General features: G+C 54.1%; 3 protein-coding genes across 6 annotated transcripts in view; all 3 read right to left on the bottom strand.

The window, feature by feature from the left end:
• PRRC2C (proline rich coiled-coil 2C) overlaps positions 1-467 on the bottom strand; it is a 76,555-nt gene extending 76,088 nt beyond the window's left edge. For 2 of the 3 annotated variants that reach the window (XM_074876874.1, XM_074876873.1), the window contains exon 1: positions 327-467. The gene's annotated coding sequence lies outside the window, so the exon portion shown is untranslated. The remainder of the gene's footprint in view (positions 1-326) is intronic. The other variant, XM_074876872.1, reaches the window with a different exon arrangement.
• A 536-nt stretch (positions 468-1,003) lies between these two features.
• LOC141946685 (dimethylaniline monooxygenase [N-oxide-forming] 4-like) lies at positions 1,004-6,434 on the bottom strand. 2 transcript variants are annotated; one of them, XM_074876876.1, is made up of 9 exons: positions 6,255-6,434; positions 5,763-5,951; positions 5,230-5,392; positions 4,680-4,825; positions 4,128-4,327; positions 3,595-3,947; positions 3,221-3,290; positions 1,481-1,895; positions 1,004-1,327 (listed from the first exon to the last, which is right to left on the bottom strand). In XM_074876876.1, exons 1-8 carry the CDS (start codon positions 6,384-6,386, stop codon positions 1,508-1,510), a joined length of 1,641 nt encoding a protein of 546 aa, XP_074732977.1. In that variant the 5' UTR covers positions 6,387-6,434; the 3' UTR covers positions 1,004-1,327; positions 1,481-1,507. The 2 variants fall into 2 exon arrangements, with proteins under 2 accessions (XP_074732977.1, XP_074732976.1); XM_074876875.1 differs by having other exon boundaries at positions 1,004-1,895.
• A 1,725-nt stretch (positions 6,435-8,159) lies between these two features.
• Positions 8,160-16,012, bottom strand: FMO1 (flavin containing dimethylaniline monoxygenase 1). The gene is made up of 9 exons (XM_074876878.1): positions 15,910-16,012; positions 14,337-14,507; positions 13,940-14,128; positions 13,693-13,855; positions 12,852-12,994; positions 12,339-12,538; positions 11,468-11,823; positions 10,386-10,458; positions 8,160-9,188 (listed from the first exon to the last, which is right to left on the bottom strand). Exons 2-9 carry the CDS (start codon positions 14,460-14,462, stop codon positions 8,846-8,848), a joined length of 1,593 nt encoding a protein of 530 aa, XP_074732979.1. The 5' UTR covers positions 14,463-14,507; positions 15,910-16,012; the 3' UTR covers positions 8,160-8,845.
• Positions 16,013-16,394: the final 382 nt, after the last annotated feature.

Here is a 16,394-nt window from a genome sequence, read left to right on the forward strand (position 1 = left end):
GCGCTGTGCCCGGCGCGGGGCGCGGCCGGCCCCAGGCGGCGATACGGTGCGGCGCGGCCCAGCGGCGCGGGGTAGCCCGGCCCGCCCGCCCGCCGCGGGCCCAAGCGCCGCGCCGCCTCCCTCCGCCCGGCCGCGGCGAGCAGCGGGGTGCCGGCCCCTGGGGGCACCCCCTTTCCCGCCGGCTGCGGGCCCGCGGCCGCCAGGCCGGGCGGAAGCCGCCCCCGCCCGGGGCCATGCGGCGCAGGCCGCTCGCCCGCTCCTCCCGGCGCCGGTCCGCGCCGCAGGGCCGCGGGACGCCGCGGTAGAGCGGAAGCGCCGCCGCTTACCTGGCGCGCAGCGCGGCGGGCCGGCGCTCCGGCCTCCCCGGAGGCTCCCGGACTCGGCGAGGCCGCTGCCGCTCCCGGCGCCGCGACGCCGCGCCTCAGCCGCTTCCACACAGGGGCCAAGATGGCGGGCGGCCAAGCCGGCGCCAACGACGTCTGACCTCACCGCGCCGCGCGCGCGCGCGCGCACCCGCCCGCCGGCCCCGCCCCCGCGCCGCCGCTCACGTGGCCACGCCGTGCCGCAGTCGGGCGGGCGCGCGGCGCCGGGCCCGGGGCGCCCTCTGGCGGGCGGGGTCGCCCCCCCCATCTCCCGCCATCTCCGGCCCCACGCGTGGGGACCGGCAGCGCCCTGCGACCGTCGTGGGGGACGGACACGGCTGGGGACACGCTCTCCCGGAGGGAAGTGGCTGCAGCCCGAGTGCGAGTGCGCAGTGCCCGTCCACTGGGCTTGCTGCGAAATCCCCCGGCGAAGGCACCCACGGGTGTGTGTGGGGGCTCTGCCTTCTCCCCGTGGGCTTCAGGGTTCCCTGCAAGCCTGAGGCTCCTCAGGCAGTGGCGGGGATGCTCGCCCACTTGGATTTGTCACTCCATAATTTCTTAGGACAGGGCTCTCCCCTCTGTCACAACTCGGGGTACAGGGACCCCCCCACTGATAATAAACCATTAATAAAACCATCAGAGAAGATCGAATCCGCGAGGTTTATTTGTGGCTCTCTACTTCACATCCCAAAAGTTACCAGACAAACACAAAGATCTCTACAGTTAGTGTTTCAGAAAAATCTCAAGGTGTCGTGAGTCTTGCTGAAATTTTATGGCGGAAGCTCTGGGCGAGCCGGGGGGAGGAAGGCTGGCCCCGTGCACCTGCCTGTCCCAACATGGCTCTTCCCAAAAGTCCTCTGGAGATCCAGCTTGGCACGGGTGCAACGCAGGCACGGGTTGTGGCAGGTTTACGGTTGGACTAGATGATCTTCAAGGTCCTTTCCAACCTAGATGATTCTGTGATTCTGTTTGGGGTAAATGCTCCGTACAGCCCTTGGTGGGTGTGAAATGGGCAGGAGGAGGCCGGACACCCAACAGGGCCGGGGTCTGGGCTCCTGCCAGCGCTGGGCCAGCTCCAGCCCCGCTGACAGCACAGCTTCGCACTGTCCTCAGCTCACCTGGGACCAGGTCTCACCAGGTTTCTTCTACAGCTGGAGACCTGCCTGGGGGGTCCAGCCCAGCCGGGGGTATTTGGAGAGGAGGAAACCTGCTGCAAGAGCCACTGGCAGGGCCAGCAGCCACATCCAGTGCCGGCCATCAGAGCCATCAGAGGAGTCATCCACCACTCGAGTTCTCAAGGGCTTCAGTGTCCGGTGCCACTGAGTCAGGATGGCCTCTCTGGCCCCGCTCCACTTCCCCCGTCCCACCAGTCGGTACTGGTAGGGTGTGCAGGGGCCAAAGAAGACAGCCAGGGCCAGACGGGGGTCTGTCAGGAGCAGCCTCAGCACACTGGGCTTTACGCCAGCACACGAAGCAATTTCATCCGTGTAGCTGATAAAACTCATCTTCAAGTTCTCCCTCTTGGATAGATCCCTTCAATGGGACATAAAAGAGACAAAATGAAATAGCATCATCCCATCTCAGTTCCCAGCTCCACAGAAGGCAAAAGCTCAGCTCAGACATTGGCCAAGCCCCAGTCTCTGGGGCCAAGCTCCCTCAGCCCCAGACAAACCTAAAAGAGCCTCTGTGGTGTTGGTCCCTAGCAGTTACCTGCGTCAGTGGATAGGCAGAAGCTTGTTTTGTCTCTGCAACCTAGTTGTGGCCCCAAAAGTGGTTTAGCATAATACTGCCATTGTTGTAATGCTCAAATACCCATGCCACATCCTTCCCCAAGGTTCACAGCTGTGGATATGGCTGATTTTGAGAGGTAGAAGAGTAGACATTCACAGAAAAGACTGCCAAGGGGACTGGGAAAAACTGGAAGTTGTAGAAAGCTTCCCATGCTGGGAGGGACCTCCAGGAATTTTCTGCTTGAGGCCCCATCTCCCTCACAGGAGGGAGGATGTGTGCTGAATCTGCTTCAGCAAATTTGGGACAGCCTCGAGTTTGTCTCTGTTGCACCTCAGACTCCCATATTGCTGTGTAACAGCATTGTGTCTGCAATCACTGGGGCTCCTGGTGACAATCTCTGTGGCTCTGTTTTGTCCCAGATTTTCACCAGTGCCCTATGAGCCAGTTCTCCCTTGATGGCAGACCTAACCCAGCCTGAACCCCGCCTGGCCCGAGGTCCCCTCCTTTCTTCTGATAGCTGCTGCAAGGCAGCACATCCACCATCACCCATCCCACAGCCTTGAGGACACGTTTCAACTGCCTGTAAAATGCCAGTGCCAACAAGGCAGGATGTTAGCTCCCATGTACACAACAGATGAGTTCAAGCCTTGTCTAATCCTTATCTTGACCTGTCAAAAACTGCCACCAAACAGTCCCCTATCCACATCACCTGACTCTAATTGTCTGGATGCGGCTTGGCCCTGACCCCAGCGCTCCCTGCTGCCTGGATTTGGGAGGGAGAAGCCACGAGATGGCACCCTTAGTCTGGAGGAAACCAACCTCCATCTTGACATGCTGGGAATAAGGACATTGCTTGGAGGTCTGGCGGAGGGGACCTGCAGGTCTTGGGTCTTGACATAAGCTGCTCCAGAGCACTATGCCTTTGGTGTCTTGGTCTATCATCCATAAAGGAGCCACAACAACATATCCTCACACCTCGCTCTGGGTGGTGAGGGAATAAATGCATCCAATAATAGTTGGGTGTCCTCAGTGGGTCCCTCCCATGACTGCCATAGGGCCCCCCCTTTCCCTGGGGTTATCCTGGCACACGGTGCCCATCGCGTCATGAGCACAGGAGCATCATGCACCTTTTGACTGGCGGCTTCTTCTTCAAAACATCAGCTATCATTCTGCTGGTGGGAGGGAGCTTGTTCCAGCCTGAGAAGAACAGAGAAACCAGAGACCTTCAGCAGCACTGTAAGCTGAAAAGTTCACCCCCTTCCCATGCTCCCAGCCCCTTTACCGAGAGCGTTCATGCTTGCTGGCTACAGCAGCGTGTGTGGAGCAACAGTGATATGGGGATGCAGCTAGGGGCAGAGGCCACGGTGCTACTAATGCCTGTGGCCACCATGGACATTGTAGCAGGAGTCAAAATATGCCCTAGACTCTGTGGACAGCAGGTCAGGCTGCCCCAAACCTCCCACCACAGCAGATTCCCCCATTCTTGCAGCCCATCTCCCACCTGCAAAGATCCCTGTCACCCAGCGGGCCTGCATTTCTGCTCCCACCATCACAGAGCCGGTCAGCTGGACTAAGCCGATGATGGCCAGGGTTGGCTTTTCTAGCTGGGGAGGGAAGATGCGTTTATAGAGTGAACGGTTATCATCGAAGAGGCTGCGAACTGAGTCTTCGAGGAAGGGAAATGAGAAGATGTAGCCTGTGGCAAAGAGCACCACATCGATGTTCTCTTCGGTTGTCCCATCTTCAAAAACAGCAGAGCTTTCGGTGAACTCCTTCACGTTTGGCTTCAACACAACGGTCCCAGAGAGGAGGCAAAATGGCAGCTCTTCATTGACGATTATCTTAAAGTTGGAGCTTGCAGGTGGAAAAGAGGACAGCAATGTTAGCATCTGGGAGGGACCTGAAATGTCTTTTGTGGCCAGAGTTCCCCTCCAATGGTTTGTTATTCCACAAATATCCCCTGAAATTAAAAATTGAGCATTTCATGCCATTAAAACCCCCCTGACCAACCAACAACATAGTCATAAAAAACACCTTTTGGTGGAAGCCAAGCCATAGTTCACGTGGTTAAACCATGAATTGCACTTCCAAAACTTGATCCTCTTCATGAGGGCTGATGGGAGAATCCAGTCCAGAAAATGATTGAAGCGAGTGGTTCTGACCATGTCCAAGGGGAAGCCATGGTCTGAGACCCGGCTGAACACCCACGTGTTGCTCCTGGCGCTGAGGAACACCTGGGGGAGAAGGCAGGTCTCAGCCTCCTGACCAGACATCTTGTTGCTGGTTTTGCCCTGAATGGCAAATCCTATCTCCCACATGTGGGAGCCGAGAGGGTTATCCCAAGGGAAGGAGACGGTGTTTGGATGAACCGAACAGCTCATGGCAGCTTCTGCAAAGTTCCCACAGCTGCTGAATGGCCACTCCTTAGGTGGCCCAAACTCACCAGGAATTGCAGAGCTTCTTCAATTGCCCTCAGTCTGAAGTGCTACTTATTGAGAAACCTGGTGGGCAAAGCTTCCTGCGCGTACCCCAAGCCACCGGCTCCTGGGGTCCCTGGCCAGGCTCAGCACCACCATGGAGCTGTACCTTCGCAGCCACGCGGCTCAGCTCCACGGAGAGGTCACCACCGGTGTTGCCAATGCCAACCACGAGGACCCGCTTTCCCCGGAAAGCCTCCACGTCTTTGTATTCCCGACTGTGGAGGTACTGGCCTTTGAAGCATGTGTCAATACCTAGGCAGAGAGCAGGGAGCATCTCCTACATACATTTGCTTGCCACAGACTCATGCCTGGACCCTCTGTGGCCCCTGACCCTCCACCTCCCACCTCTGCTTGCAGCTGAGAAGCCCATGGAGGTCTTGGCTCCCTGGGTGAAGCCACCCTCCTGCTCGTCCTCAGCTTGGTCCTGCTTTTCAAATTCTCATGCAAGAGCTTGGCTGCATCTTTATGAGGTGTTTTTCCCCATTCCTGGGAATACCCCCCACCATTCCCATGGGGTGAATGTCCCGCCTGCCCCAGTGTGGGAGCTTTGTGGAGCAGGAAGGCTTGCAGAGGTAAAAGGAGCCAAGGGACCCATGGGTGCTGGGTGAAGCCCCACGGGGCAGCCCCAGCCCACCCACTGACGAGGCAGGGCTTACCTGGGAAAGAAGCCAATGGTAAGTAGGGCTCCTGGTAATGGCCGGTGCAAACCATGACGGCATCGAAGATGTGTGACTCCTGGATGCCATTGGTCTCAGTGACCACCTCCCACTGCCCCGAGATGGCGAAATCCGGGCGCTTTCTCACACTGAGAGCTGTCGTCTTGCACCAAAGCCCAACAGAACAGCAGTCAAGGACTGTGCCGTGGTTTGGAGAGGACCTGCCTGCAAAGGGCTGGAGCTGCCAGGGGCAGGCTGAGTCCCTGGGGAGCTGCATGCCACTGCTGAAGCTGTTAAATCCCACCCTGCACCTTTCCCCTGGTGATGGCATTGAGGGGGGAGATGCACCAGGCAGCCCATGTTCAAGCAGCCTAATTTAAAACATGGAGCCAAAAAGGCTATGTTCAGGATGCAAAAGGCACGTGGTCCTCACAAGATCGCACCCAGCATTGTCCCATCCCACCTGGGCGATGCCCTGCTGTCTGCAGCCACTGATGGCTCTTCTCCCCATGGTGTTTGGGGTCCTTGCTCACCTTGAAGCGTATGTGTCGCAGGAGGTCAAAGTGCTGGGCATACATCCGAAAGTACTCCAGGAGGAGGCTGTGGGGTAGGAAACTGGGAAAATTCTCCGGGCAGGGGAAGTCGCTGAAGCAGGACATCTCCTTGGAGGTGTTAGTGATGACCGAGCGGTACACGCTGACCCTCCCGCCATCCCTGGAGTCCTGTGTGAAGCCAGTGGTGCTGTTCACAGGTGTGCAGGGAAGGACTTTCTCCCCCCAGAGTATTTGAGTATTTTTCTGCCTTGTATTCAGATACAAGGAATAAACCAGGACCAGCATCTGGTGACCATGGCTTCTGCTCCCTCCATCTTCTTCTCCACCTTGGAGTCAGGGGGAGCCCCAAGCCTGGGACAGGGACAGTCCCCGAGGGCATGGCCACCATTTCCTCTTTGCTGCAGGCAAAGGGCATCTGAGGGAGGGGACAAACGCAAGGACAATCCTCCCCATGAGGCAGAGCCCACTGACCGTGTAGCGCCAGAGCCCCCCGATGTCCTCACTCCTCTCGAAGCATGTGGGCTCCAGCCCCTCATCCAGGCAGCACTTGACAGAGGCCAACCCGCCAGCCCCGGCCCCGATAACAGCCACGCGCCGCACCATGCTGTCCTGCAGCAGGCTGTGGGCCAGTGTGCGAGCAACTGGAAATAAAATAGCCTAGGGATTAGCAGAAACATCAGTCCTTTCTTCCCATCCCCAAACACCCCTGGTCTTCTCTGGCTATGGGTGTCCACAGAGAAAAACTGTCCTTGGAGAAAGCCATCGCCAGCTCCTGACTCGAGCATTACAGATGGATGCTGCTCGTTACCCTTCCTTCTGTGCTAAGTCCACACTGAGGGTCCAGTGATTCCCCTCCTGCAGGCGGGGGAAAAGGAGCCAGTTTTAAACCTTACTGCACTGCTGCTTCTATTATTCCCTTTCCTGGCCCAAACCAGGGCATGCAAAGAAAGGGAAGGGGCTCACAGCTATCTGCTTCTGCCTGCACAAAGTGATCCTTCTGAAACCTTTTCAAGAAACAATTTCAGCTAAGCTGGCTCATTTTCACGCTTTCCTTTTAAATTTCCCATTAAAAGGCATTATCTTGAAAACAAAAAGGGTTTTTTTTTAAAAAAAGTGATGCCTGACTGAGCAGGAGCACGGCGCAGTGATTCAGAAGTTAGACAGCACCATGAAAGTGTGGCTGGGATTACAGAATATACAAAAGGTAAGAAACCCAGGAAACGCAGTGTATAAATGGGAGGAACTCAAAGCTTGAGCTGTGTAAACTGAGCTGCACCAAGCTTGACTGGGAAGCAAAGAAACTAGGGAAAAAATGAACCCACATGAACTTTGATTAGATAACAAACACTCCTACTGCAGAGTCTGAAGAAAGAGTAATTTATAACTTTTTTTATACCTATTTTGTGTCAAAAAAGTAAGTTAACATAAACAGGAACTGAAGGAAACTGCAGAAAGCCAGGGAAAAATGAGTGAGGTGCAAAACCCCCTCTGCATCCAAAAGCCCAGCCTTAGCCACTCCTTGATCTGCAGAAACAGGGCAGGACATACCAAAAATCGCCCACCCCCCGTTTCCGGAGCCTCCCTTGGCTTTGGGAAATGGTAGCGACATGCCTGAGGCGCTAAAGTCACCCCTCTTTTCCAGCGCTGCTTTGCTCTGGAGGGTCCCTGCGACACCCCCTCTCCCCACACCAGCAGCGAGGCAAAGCCAGCAGCAAACACCAAACCCCAGAGAGCTGGCTGCCCATTTTTAAAGCCTGCAACACCCAGCCAGAGAGAAACAACCAAACCTTGAGAGGTGGAACTGTGCCTTCGCTGTTCAGGCTTCGGCCGAACTTTGCTTTGAGTTTCTCTAGCCACAGATTTAAAGGAAAGGCTGAAGTCCGGGCAGCTCGCCCCAGCTCTTGCACCACTGACCTTTACACCCACACTCCCCTGCTCTGCTGTGCTTAAATGCGCTGGCAGCAAGTTCTCAACCTCCCCGCGGTGATGCAGGGTGGAAATCCAGACCATAATCCCAAGGGAGCTGCACTTGCAAGGACTCCTGCACCGCAGCTTGCTGCTGCCCCAGCCCTGGCAGCAGCTTGGGGTTGTCCTGATCTGTCCCCTCCGTGTTGTGCCTGTACTGGGCAGGCATTCACTCGGCATCCCCGGAAAGTCAGTGGAGCACACTCCCTTTGGCCACATGCTAGCAGATGTCATGGATGGGGGACATGGTGCACAGTGCAGCCTCATTTTTGGTGAGTGATGAAAGCCCTTGCAGCCCCAGGCTTATGGGTTGCCCACAGCACCTGCTGGCACAGCCCCAGCCCAGGCATGGGACCCCCCAGCTCTTCCCATGCACACAGAGAGACAACAAGGCAGCAGCCGGCAACACGCTCCTGCCACAGCCGATGAGGTTTTATTGATTGAAAGTCTCTCCACGCGCAAAACAAAGCCCCAGGTGGTGGGGAGTGCAGGGAAGCAGTGTTGGGAGTGCTCAGCCCCGCAGGGTACCAGCCCTGGTCTCAGAGTTGACAAACCACTGCAGTCAGGGCCCTTGTGCTGGAAAGATGCACTGGTTCAACCCAAACTGGGATTTTTGGGTCATAGGGTTTAAGGTTGGAAGAAGGGACAGCCTGACCTGCATACCCAGTCCACATAAACCCTTGCTGGACTAAGGACCCCAATTCCCGGGTGATTTGGGGCAGGGCTGGGCACCTGTGCTCCTTTCCATTTGTGACACCCAAAGCCATTTTTGCTAGTCTTGTCCTCATTGCGTCCTGGCCAGTGTGGTCCAGGCATGGCCATGTCACACAGCCATGCTCTGCTCATGGCAGCAGGCAAGAGAGCAGCAGAGAGGCAATAATGCTGGGGGGAGGCTGCCATCCCCCACTAGTCAGGTCTGAAAAGCTGTGCTTGGGAGTGAGCTGCAGCAGAGAGAGGTTTGTGCTGCTGGTTAAAGTTTTAAATTGGTTGTGATCTGGTGAAATCCCTTTCTTCCTGTCCCGTGACACTCTGTGGAACTGTCTGACCCGAGATAACATCCCCAAGGACAAGAAAAAAACCTAAACAGGCTCTAAAATCTACTGGAAACCAAAAACCAGGGCAGCCAGGAGCAGGAGAACCCCCACCACAGTCAAGAGAGAAGGGCAGAGGCTGGAGGAGCTGGCGGGGACTCGCGTTCTCGTGGGCTTCAGGGTTCGGTCCCACTGCGTGAGGATGGCCTGGCGTGCCCCCTCCCAGCGCCCCGGGCCCCCCAAGCGGTACTGGTAGGGGGTACAGGGGCCGAAGAAAATGGTGAGGGCCAGCCGGGGGTCTCTGCAGAGCAGTCCCAGCACGCTGGGCTTGGCGCCGATGAAGGAGGCCAGCTCATCCATGTAGACCAGCCACTCGGTTTTGAGGACTTCATCAAAGGACAGACCAAACCTTAATGAATTGGAGAAGAAAAAGATGTGGGAGAAGGATTGGCATCAGTGCGTCCGAGAGGAACTGGAGGTCAGATCCTCTGCATCCACGTTGTTATTGCATTCAAATGCAACGGGATTCCTCTTAGGAAAGCACTGGGTGTATGTGCAGTGGGAACCAGGGTCTGTCTGGGCTCAAATCCTGCCCAAGACACAGCACATGTAAAGTGATGCTGGCTCTGGTACACACCCTTCTCACGTGCATCAGTTGCTCCTTCACTTCATCACCCACAAGTTGTGCCCGGACCCCCTCTCTTCACTTTGGTAGACTTTTTCTAAAAGACTTTGTCAAACTAGTTTTGTTTGTTTTGTTTGCTTTTTTAAAAACTAGTCTCCCTTTGCTCTCTGCAGAGAAGTGTGCAGCGTGAGAAAGGTGGCACCCTTTAGTTTCCCTTATTCTTTTTCAAAGTATTGCAAAAAGTATAAGAGTATTGCAAAAAGACATGGTGATTTGGGGAATTGCTTCCAGTTCACCTTCTCTGCAGAATTCACAGCTTCATGTCTCACCTTTGGTGGGCTGAAAAAAGCCACATGTGTTTAGCCTTGTATTGTACAGCAATTGTTCTGTTCAATTCTCTGTTTCACTCTTCTGTGCCTTTTCTACTATAGTGATCTAGGTGAACTATGGATTGATACACCACCCAGTTTCCTGGTTTTATCTCATTCATTTCCTAATATTTCTTAGCCTTTGATCTGACCTTTTGCCTGCTCGTGAACCACATGCTGGTGTGCTTAGACACCTCTTCACAGCGACTCAGATCTCCATGCTGAAAGGTGAGACAATTTGCATGTACACTTCAGGTTGGCTTTTCCCCCCCCTGCTGAATTACTCTGCATTTATTACCACTAATTTCTCTGCCATTTTATTTCTCAGTCTCTGGGGACCCTGGCACACTTCCCCAACTACCAAGCAAGCTTTAGTCTCAACTACCCTGAATTGATTTATTCCTGACATCAACAATCAAAATAGCAGAATCAAATCAAAGGTTACATTGGCTCAGCGCAAGCCAATAAGGGGGTGGCTAGATCTCAGCTTCCCCCCCTCGCCTCTGGTATACAGGCAGGGAACAGCTGCAGTGTGAGCTGTGTTGCTGTCCCCTAAACTGCAGGGGCTTTTCAATCCACCAAAAAACCTTCGGGGCTCTGGGAACTGGCTTACCTTCGCACTTGGTTTTTCTTCTTCTCGTTTACTTCCTTCTCCATAAGAGACTGAGGAGGCAACTGACACAAGCCTAGAAAAGAAGAGAGCGTCCTGCATAGTTTAACTCCTGGAAGGACTTGGGAACTCATTCAGCAGTGCAAAACATGGGAAGCCCTTCCCCAGGAGAGCAGGAAAGACTCGTTGCTGGATTTAGCTCAGCAGGGGCAATTCTGCCAGAGACCAGCCCTCCATGGTGGTAGAAATTCACCTGCACTTTTTCCTGCTCTTACAGATTTGTGCTGTCAGGGCATGGCAGATGATGTGGGGCGAGATGGGTCATGCAAGCCCCAGAGAGGATCATCCCAAAGAGAAACCCCAGAACTTCCCCTGGCTCTGTGGAGAAGCCTTAATGCAGCCCTCCACACCAGCCCAGTGGGAGGTTATTATTGTTATTTTTATTAAAAAACCCCAAAGAGTTGGTTTCTTTCCTCACCCCAATAATTACAAAAAATTCCTCTTGTGGGGAAATGGGACTCTTCTCCTCTGGTAGTCATGGTGGACAAACCATCCTGTTCCTTACAGAGTAGTGAATTCTGCAGGGATGGATCCAACACAGTATCTTAAAGACAACTCTCATCTGTGCATCCCAGTTTACATATCCATCTCTATGCTCTGACTTCTAAAGTATTTTAGAGAGAAAATACTGTCTTGAACAACTTAGTTTAGACCATGGTTTGCAGGCTCAGGTGCAGGACTGCACATCAGCTGAGTCACAGTAAGGAATGCAGTGCACGCTCTTGGCTTGCAGCAGGCAGTGGCCAAAGCACCAGGTTAATGGGCAAAAAAAGTGATTTAAGGTAGATGTCATGAACTTGCATGTAGCTTGGACCAAGCATGCACTCATGTTGCTGTAGCTCAGCTGAAGAGAAATAACTTGAGAAGCCTGAGCCCTAGAAATGCTTCCTTGTCCACTTTGAAGAGAGCTTCTTAGCTCTGGGGTTTCCAAAGACAAAAATCCCTCTTGGTGCATGGAGGGGACAAGACATGTCCAGTTTGAACTGTGTTTTGGTACATGGGAGAGCTCATGTTAGCTCTCCTACCTTTGAAGACACGGGTCACCCAGCGTGCTTGCACCTCTGTCACAGGCATCATGGCTCCTAATGTCTTGATCAGCCCAACGACAGCCAGGGTGGGCCTCTGCAGGTGGGTTGGGAACACGTATTTGTAGAGGGATGCATGCTTGTTTTCCACCTTGATGACTGCTTCTTCTAGAAATGGGAAGGAGACATTGTAGCCCGTGCAGAAAACAACAATATCGATGGGCTCCTCCTCAGGGCAATTGTGGAAAACAACCGAGTTGTCCTTGAATTCCTTCACACCCGGCTTGATGGTGATCCTCCCCGTCAGGATGTAGCTTGGCAGGTCATCATTCAGCACAGGCTCGCGCACCAGGCAGCTGTGGAGAGCCAAGGGGTTCCGAACGTTGGAGACCACAAACAAGCCCTGCCAGTGCCCCTGCTCCCACCCTCGGCCCTCCAGCCCTAAGATCTGGTGTCACTTGCTCTGAGCTAACAGCCCTGCCTCCCTGCTCTCCAAACACTGACATGTTTCACATTTGCACCAATGTCACCCCGTCCCACAGCCTGAGTGACTCATGGACATCTCCTGCCTTCTTCCTTCATTCACTCGGTTACCCTTTAAACCATCTCTTTTCAGAGCTGACCCATGCTTTAAACCTCCCTCCTCCTCTTTTCCCAGAGAGCCTCATGAAGAAAACTCCTCTGGTCCTTCTTAGTGTGCTCCATCTCACACCACAGTTTATCTTCTCCTGCTGGGCTACAAACTCCCTGCTGGAGATCACTCCAGTCTGGGCATTGGTGGCTGCATTGGTTGATGTTGCTTGCTGGAGATCTCCCTGCCTGCAGCACAAGCCCTGTGACACCACCTGCGGTGGGAGCCACCAAGAAATACCTTTGCTCTGGTTGAACGCCATAGTTTTTGTGATTGAACCACTGGTTCACTCTGTAGTTAATCAACCCCCATGAAAGGGGTCTGGGGAGACTGTTTCTTATCAGGCTCATAAGGCGAGTGTTGTAAACCATGTCCCATGGGTAGCCATGGTCAAACACACGGCCAAACACCCAGGCACCTCGGCTGGTGCTAACAGTCACCTAGGAGAGAGCAGAGAATCAGCGATTCAGGTGATGAATTTGCTGCTTTGTCTTTATAAAGTAAGCCCAGAGGAGCATGGCACAGACAGCTACGTAATGAAAAAGCAGCAACAGCATCTTTAAGACCTCCCGGCAGCTGGAGATGGAGAGGACAACCAGCTTGCTTTCAGGGTAGGTTTTTGACGAAGAAATACAGGTTCAGAAATACTGTTTGGACACCATGCAGGGTAAACCCAGCTTGCTCTCCCTGCGAGGATGGAAAACGAGCTATTGCCCCCATCATCACCCTCCTTGCACCTATGGGGGGTGGTACCTTTGTGGCTACACGGCTGGCCTCCACCGCAATGTCCACTCCTGAATTGCCCATGCCAACCACAAGGACACGCTTCCCCTGAAACACGTCCGGATGCTTGTACTGCCGGCTGTGAAAGTACTGGCCTTGAAACCTCTCAATGCCTTGGGGAAAAAGAAACAAAGCTTTTAATTACTTGAGCATTTGTGGGTTTTGTTGGGAGAACTGGCATAGAAACAATGCAGATGGCAAGAGCAAAGAAGTGCAATTGCTGGCCACCAGGGACTCTGCGAGTTCCAGCCCTTCATCCCACGCACACAGATTTGGTGCTTCCTCTCCAAAATGGGATCTCACTCATCCCTGTGCAGCAGCGAGCAGGGACACGTGTGCTGGGTAGGACTTAGAAGACAGTTATATACAAGAGGTGTGCTGGTGCAGTCTTGGGATTCAGCCTTTATGGGATGGGGATGCAAAGGTTCAGAAAAGCCAGTAAACCTCTTCTCCTGTCCTATGAGTGGCTTCAGAAGCATTTGACAACGCTGATGACAAGGCAACTCTCTCTATGCTGACAGCTGGGGAAATTCATCACAGTAGTGATGAATACAGCCCCGTCAAAGATGATGGCACTTCACTGAGAGGACCTTGTCCCATCTCAGATACAGTGCAGACAGTTTCTTTGAGGCTAAACCATCGTACCTTGAAAGTTTGCTCTGAAGTGACCAGTGCCTTCTGAGGCAGTTCATGCCAGGAGGTTTAAAAAGCAGAAGCAAGAAAAGGAAGGAAGCATTTTCCCTGAGGAACCACTAATCCTTCTCTCCCCAGACCCTGGAAGCAGGTAAACACAGGCAGCCATGTACCATACCAGGAAAACAGTGCAGGGGGAGGTATGGCTCAGAGAAATTGCCACTGCAAACCATAACAGCATCGAAGACGTGCAATGTCTGCTTCCCCTCTGCTTCTGTGACCACGTCCCACTGGCCCGTGGTGGCAAAGTCGGGGTGTTTACGGATGCTGACGACAGCGGTCTGAAACGTGGAAGCAAAGCAGAGTCATCACCGGAGCCTGGCATAGGCGGGGAGTGGGTCAGTGACAGGGCACCCATCACTCACCCCAAATTTGATGTGTTTCCGGAGGCCGAAGTGCTCGGCATAGCGCTGGAGGTAGTTCAGGAACTGGGCATTGGGCAGGAACACCGGGAAGTCCTCAGGGTAGGGAAAGTCAGAGAATGCCGACATCTCCTTCGAGGTGTTGCTGATGACTGATGGGTAGAGGCTTGGCCGACCAGCCTCGATGTGCTCCTGGTACGGCATCCCAGGGTGCATCAGTCCTGCGCCCTGGGGTGGGGACTGTCCCCCCGCTCCCCTTCCCCTGGTCTCAGGGAGCAGAGCTGGGAGAGGTCAGCATCCAGCAAGCTCTCGCTCACCTTCCCCACTCACTGGAGCCCGGCTCAACCTGCTCCCCAGCCTGCAAAGCCATGGAAAGGGAGGACGGGCACCGCCAGCTCACCGTGTAGCGCCAGACTCCCCCGATGTCCCGGCTCTGCTCGAAGCAGGTGGGCTCCAGCCCTTCATCCAGACAGCACTTGGTGGCCGTCAGCCCACTGACACCCGCGCCCACCACTGCCACTCTCATCCTTGCTGTCTCTGCCAGGCACCTGGGCTGTGAACGGGGCTTAACCTGGGAGAAACCCTGCAGTCAGTCACCACCCTCTCAGGGAGCAGCTGCTGGCATACCCTCTATAGGGGATTTCTCTATATGCCACCCCCAAACATTTCATTCCTTTTATCAGCATTCTGGGATCTTCATTTACAAGTTAGATTAAATTAAATCTTAATTTTCTCTATTTTCAATTTTTTTTTTTTTAATAAATCCATTCACTTTTACAGTACGCTTGCCAGGCAGTTTCCAAAACCCTGCAGTTGCCCTGGAAACTTGCTTTGAAAGTATGTAGTTAAGCCACAACTCGCTGCCAATTTTTATTTACAAGCTGTGTTTAAACTATTCCTCCTTATCAGTCTTGCAAATATTTGTATTTTATCTTTGGAGATCTGCCCCTGCCCTTCTCAGAAAAGAAAACAAAATGTGCACTGGGGCTATTCAATCTGCATCACTGACTGGGTGCTGTCCCCCATCCCTGGGGAAAATGATCCTGACTTTGACACAGCCACCGAGGCTGATGGAGGGGCTACGGGTGTAGCACACCACAGCTTTAGGGGTGCTTTTGTGTCTGTCTCCTAAAGCCGCCCCTCTGGGGAGGTCTGGGCTGGACAGACAGGCTGTTGCAAGCCTGCAAACGGCTGCACCCTGGGGCTCGAAAGGCAGCAGCCCCCCCGGGGTTGACATCCAGCCCTACAAGGCTTCCAGGGCTGCTGTGGGAATGATGGACCTGAACCCTTGGGCTGGACATTGCCAGAGCGGGGACCACCACACAGGGGCCCTGGGGGTGCTGCTGCACCCCCTGGTTTAACCCCAGTGCCAGCAGGGAGCACCCTCCTCAGCTGAGTTATTAACCTGGCATACTGGGACGGCACTACGGCTGGGTGGCACCGGCTCCTCTGTCCTGAGAAGCACTTTCAGCTTCCACCAGACACAGAGAATGGTGTATTCATCAGGAAAAAAAAAAAAAAAGAAAAAGAAAAGTCTTCAGTAGAAAAATGGGGTCAGACACGGTATTTTCTAAAAAAATACCAAATTCCCCATGAGCAATTTCATCTTTCAGTAGGAAAGCAGCACCTAATGAATACACTGCTTTCCAAGGTTGGAATGAAAACTGCACTTTTTCCTTTTTAAATGAAGAAAGTGCTGGCATAAGCTGTTCATCATTAACTGTCTGGGGGGCGGTTGCATGGTGGGAATTATATCACAAACATCTCCCAGCTACCTATGCTGTTTACTTCCCCACCCTTTTGCAGAGAAGCTAGAAATAACATCCAGGAAACACTGTCTCTGTTACTGCCACACTTTCCATACTGTCCCTGCAAGTATCTGTAGCAGCTAACCTCAGAAGTCTCAAGCCTTGGGATGCTTGTGTGGGGCAGGGAGGAATGAAAAGCCTTCGCAGCCCCCCAGGGACACTTACCTCCCAGCCTTGGCCGCCTGTGCTCCGTCTCTGCGGGGAAAGCCCCTCTTGCTCCCGATTTATAGGCGAGACGCAGCGCTTTGGCAGAGGCAGGGGAGGGCGGGCGGCTCCCCCCGCCCCACCCGGCCACCCCACTCCCACAGCGGTTGCACAACTGGGGTTTATAGTGGGAGGAGCAACTGGACTCTCCTGCTGTCATGCAGGGTGAGCCAGACGGCCAGATGATCCCTAAAGGGGATTGAGTTGGTGGGAGAGACCAGAGCAGTCCAGATGTGTCCTGCAGTTGTGCAAGGAGAACCCACGTGTGTGGGGGTGGCTCCAGCTGGGGGATCTTTTCACTTGCCTCATGACTGCCATCCAAAAGGGAGCCAAAGAGGCCAAAGAACAGCAGAGTTTTGGCAGGACTTTGCACCCAGGGCACCTTCCGAAAAAGAGAGCTGGTTTTGCAGTCACGGCTCACAGGGCGCGGAGGCTGCGTCATGCCA

This window comes from Strix uralensis, chromosome 8 (genome assembly GCF_047716275.1).
Source record: "Strix uralensis isolate ZFMK-TIS-50842 chromosome 8, bStrUra1, whole genome shotgun sequence".
In the NCBI taxonomy this organism is placed as follows: domain Eukaryota; kingdom Metazoa; phylum Chordata; class Aves; order Strigiformes; family Strigidae; genus Strix; species Strix uralensis.

What these genes read in the sequence shown, in the direction of transcription:
- LOC141946685 (XM_074876876.1), bottom strand. Translation starts at nt 6,386, where the DNA reads ATGGTGCGGCGCGTGGCTGTTATCGGGGCCGGGGCTGGCGGGTTGGCC. An exon ending in GGGGGCTCTGGCGCTACACG is followed by an intron (nt 5,952 to 6,254) that starts GTCAGTGGGCTC and finishes GGCTTCACACAG; the next exon opens with GACTCCAGGGATGGCGGGAG. An exon ending in ACCATTGGCTTCTTTCCCAG is followed by an intron (nt 4,826 to 5,229) that starts GTAAGCCCTGCC and finishes CTCTCTGCCTAG; the next exon opens with GTATTGACACATGCTTCAAA.
- FMO1 (XM_074876878.1), bottom strand. Translation starts at nt 14,462, where the DNA reads ATGAGAGTGGCAGTGGTGGGCGCGGGTGTCAGTGGGCTGACGGCCACC. An exon ending in CCCCCTGCACTGTTTTCCTG is followed by an intron (nt 12,995 to 13,692) that starts GTATGGTACATG and finishes TTTTTCCCCAAG; the next exon opens with GCATTGAGAGGTTTCAAGGC. An exon ending in CCAGCCGTGTAGCCACAAAG is followed by an intron (nt 12,539 to 12,851) that starts GTACCACCCCCC and finishes GCTCTCTCCTAG; the next exon opens with GTGACTGTTAGCACCAGCCG.